This window comes from Phytophthora parasitica (assembly GCF_000247585.1).
Source record: "Phytophthora parasitica INRA-310 unplaced genomic scaffold supercont2.30, whole genome shotgun sequence".
NCBI classification, from domain to species: domain Eukaryota; phylum Oomycota; class Peronosporomycetes; order Peronosporales; family Peronosporaceae; genus Phytophthora; species Phytophthora nicotianae.
The window spans coordinates 303,530-307,306 of NW_008649016.1; the positions used below are offsets into that span (position 1 = coordinate 303,530).

Sequence of the window (3,777 nt, forward strand, 5' to 3'; positions counted from 1 at the left end):
CAAGCTGTCTCGCCGTGGAGCACTCCACTACTCGTCGTGTTTGCTCGGCCTCGCGAGGTGAACCCAGCTAGAACACAGCCACAACACCAGCACAGCAACACCAGCCCACGTATCAACGCCGCAAACGTTGGCGTCGCTGCACCGCACTTCGGTCGGATTGTGCTTCCCGAGATTGCGCTCATAGTGGCCGCCGTAAATATTGCGATAAAGCGGCGAGTTTGCATTTATGACATGACACGCACTCGCACTTGATCCGCCCTCCAGAAAGACGATCTCAGCAGGGCATATCTGGCAACGAATGATGCTGGCTGTATTACTGGAAGCTCACCCAATCTACGCTTCAGCAGATTTCATCTTCCCAAAAATGCTCATCGAAGCCACATAAATCGCAAGAAAAGGTGACTAAATAAACTTCAAAGTCTGCTCGACGTGGACTTAATCCCGTAGACGACTCGCTCCAGACAGACAGGGAGGCGACAGATCTTTCCACTGTCGACCCGGCACCCACAGTGAAAGTAACCAAGCCTTCACAGCCCAATCTTCCACAATGTCGGAAGCTCGATAATGCTAGTCCGTCCATATTGGTAAAACAAAACTGCACACCAGCGCATAAGACAGGAAAGCCAGATATGTCACCCACCCATATCCTGCAGCAGCACGCCAAGTCAGCATCAACACGATTCCCCAGTCGACTGCGTCGACGACCTTGGAATGACCTGACTAGTTAAAGTTGCAGACAACACAGAGGAGACGTCTCCCACTGCATATCAAGGCGACGAGAAGTAACCACTGTCTCCACTGCAAGTCAAGTCATGGTGAAGCAACTTGAGCTGGAAATGGTACGTCGCGAGGGCTTGTTGCAGAGAAGATAATACATTGAAATAGGCGGATCAGCGCAACAAGGAACCGACAAGCTCTCCACATATAGGAAGGTGAAGGCATTGTAACGATCCCGTCGCGCTGAGGCAAGCCAGATCTCGTTTGACCAAACCGCGGACTGGGCTACCGCCGACTCATTATCCTTAGTCTGAACTCCCGTACGCATCGCTGGTCCTTCACTCACAATCGCGAAACCGATCGAGACCATAGCATTTGTAGTACAGGCATCAGCTCGCGCCATCCTCCAAGCACCACAAAAGTTGGATTCAATCCTGAACTGGTCTTCATGACTGACTGCCAAAGCATTCCAGCAACACCGACGCTCGTACTCGCATGCTGAGAGGGCGCAACACAATGACCACGTGTGGCCAGCTCACATGCAACCTCCCCGGAATTGGCCGCATTGCTCAAGACGAGCAGCAACCCGTTTCCAAAGTGTTTCTTGTGTGGCTGTGGGTGACCTTTAGTCCAAACGGTTGAAAAGAATGAATGCTACGTGCGACAAAAGCAATAATATATAAAGGAGTATAATAATTGGTACGTGTAGCGACCGCAAAATTACAGAAAAGAAGAATAATAATGGATGCTACGTGTAACGAAACCAATATTGTAGAAAAGCAGTTTATTCGTTTAGGTTGAACAGATCCGCTCAACTTCAACGGCTACTCCTTTTTAGATTGCACGTACCATTTTAAAAAAAAATGTTGCCTTTACCTCGGCCATCTCCTTCATTTGGAGAACATAACTTCACTTACAATGGTTCACGTGAGTCGTTCACAAGCAAAGCCCCTGTGTGATGGGGTACTACACACCCACGATTGCTTCGACGGAATGACAGTAAACGATGAAACAGCGCGCACCATCGTACGTGTATTACACAAGGTCAGCTCAGCCAACCACGTCGATGTTGAAACCACCATTGAGACCGTCTTCGACAGTCTACTAGCAAAGGGGGTCAAGAGAATGACGGAAAAAAACTATCAAAAGCCTATGTCACCCCAATACCAAGCAAGCATCCCGCCATTACCACCACTCTCTACATTGACTGCGTCGTCGGCACCTTCATGCAAAAAGGGGAGGAGATTGCAGAGACAAAATGAGAAAACACATTCGAAGTGTTTAAAACACTTCCTCTCCGTTTGAAGGCACGATATAGGAGAGAGCAACTTATTAAAAACAACCAGCATGATCATCAACCACCTCAATTTAATCGCATCGATTCAAGGCCGCTCTGCGAGGAGGTTCATCTAGCTCAAAAGTGCTTCAAGAGCATGACCATCGACTGCCAGGCGGCCAGAATTGCTGTCGTTCATGTGGTGTGTATCCGTCATGCTGTTGATCTCCTAGAAGTTGGGAAATGCTTACTGAATTGTTTGACAGCCTACTGAAGCGCGGCATCAAGAAGATCACAAGCCGATCGCTACACAAAGCTGGAATCAGCAAGAACAAAGCAAACGTCGCTGCCACGGATGAATCTCTGACTGCCAAAGCTGCTACTTCAGTATACAAGATCTCTCAAATCGTTAGCACTCATTTTGATGAATACGGAGAAGAAATGGCTGAAGTTGAGTGGTTTCATACTTTTGAACCGCTCGATGATCTCCCTCAAGCCGTAAAAGACCGAGTTGTCAAGGACAAGAAGAAAAAAGGCAAAAAACGTTTCTCGAAATGGATGCGAGAGATGCAGGTATTGAGGAGGAGAGCTAAGATTTTATATTTTGAAATACATTTTGTTATCTTTACATCATCATCACTACATGGATAAATCGTGCAATTAAACGATGCCCATTGCTTCGCATTGAAACTCTTCACTATTCACTGCTTCTATAGACGATGCTGATGATCTTCCTGACGATGCTTCTCACGACGGACTTGCTATTCCTAAACGAAGGAGACTTCAAGTTCGACCTGCATTATAAAGTAAGTCTCTCGGAACGCCAACGACTTCCGATCACTGTGGTGGTAAACGTAATAGAACTGGGCCCGTGCAGTGGACTCAAAGCTTTGACCAAACGGAAACGACGTCTACATGTAGACTTCTGAGTTTAGGCTCCTAGTACAGAAGTGAAGACGAGAGAGAGAGAGAGAGAGTTGGTTTCTATATTGCACAACGTGGAATGCTTTACGCATACTACGTACATGAACTAGTTCGATAGCCCCCACGCCTCAAGACGCCATTCAATGCATCATGGGCTAGCAGCGTGAAAACACTAGCGTCGCGAACATCAGTGCGTCGATACGACCTAACGCGCCACCATGGCCTGGAATGAGCGCTCCCGAGTCTGTAACCCCTGCTGCTCGTTTCAACATACTCTCACACAGGTCCCTAAGGCGTCCAATAACTACCACGACAATAATGAACACAACTTTCGTCCCAAAGGAGCCTGGGGGACCCAATGTATTGGATTGCATAACCATAGCCACAATATCAAAGCCGATTGCTCTAATTGTGGCTTCGTAGTCTGTGTCCTTGGGCAAAAAGCGCTGCCAGCGGATTATAATACGGATATTTTAATCTCGTTAGTACATATGTAGTTTACCCATTATGTATGCTTCCGTATCGGACGCCCACACAATGTATTATAACGCAATAATCAGCTTCTGGTAAAGTGTCCATCATTCGTCATCCACAAGCGCCACAGGCACCGACCGCGTGCCAATGATGCCTACTGCGTCCGACCTGACGGTCAGAAAAGCTTCAGCATTGCTACGAGATGTGGCGAATCGGAATATTAGGGGACAGTCATTCCTACCGTAATATCTGCACTGGTTTAAGCGCCATATCCCACGAAACCTCATTCATCGGACATGCCATTGAATGCAGCGTCAGTCGTAAAAATTGCCTTTGGCAGGCAAATTACCACTAGGTACTGCCAATCGGGTGACAGACACGCACAC

The 3,777-nt window shown here is 47.7% G+C and overlaps 2 protein-coding genes across 2 annotated transcripts; both read left to right on the forward strand.

Annotated features, from left to right (window-relative positions):
- Window positions 1–812: 812 nt before the first annotated feature.
- Window positions 813–1,359, forward strand: PPTG_23101 (hypothetical protein; the record flags this gene model as incomplete). The annotated part of the gene is made up of 3 exons (XM_008908468.1): window positions 813–839; window positions 1,104–1,138; window positions 1,191–1,359. The coding sequence occupies 3 exons, from the start codon at window positions 813–815 to the stop codon at window positions 1,357–1,359; spliced, it is 231 nt and encodes a 76-aa protein (XP_008906716.1).
- Window positions 1,360–2,236: 877 nt separating this feature from the next.
- PPTG_12441 (hypothetical protein) lies at window positions 2,237–2,922 on the forward strand (the record flags this gene model as incomplete). Its single annotated transcript, XM_008908469.1, has 2 exons — window positions 2,237–2,566; window positions 2,710–2,922. The coding sequence occupies 2 exons, from the start codon at window positions 2,237–2,239 to the stop codon at window positions 2,920–2,922; spliced, it is 543 nt and encodes a 180-aa protein (XP_008906717.1).
- Between the last annotated feature and the right edge of the window lie 855 nt (window positions 2,923–3,777).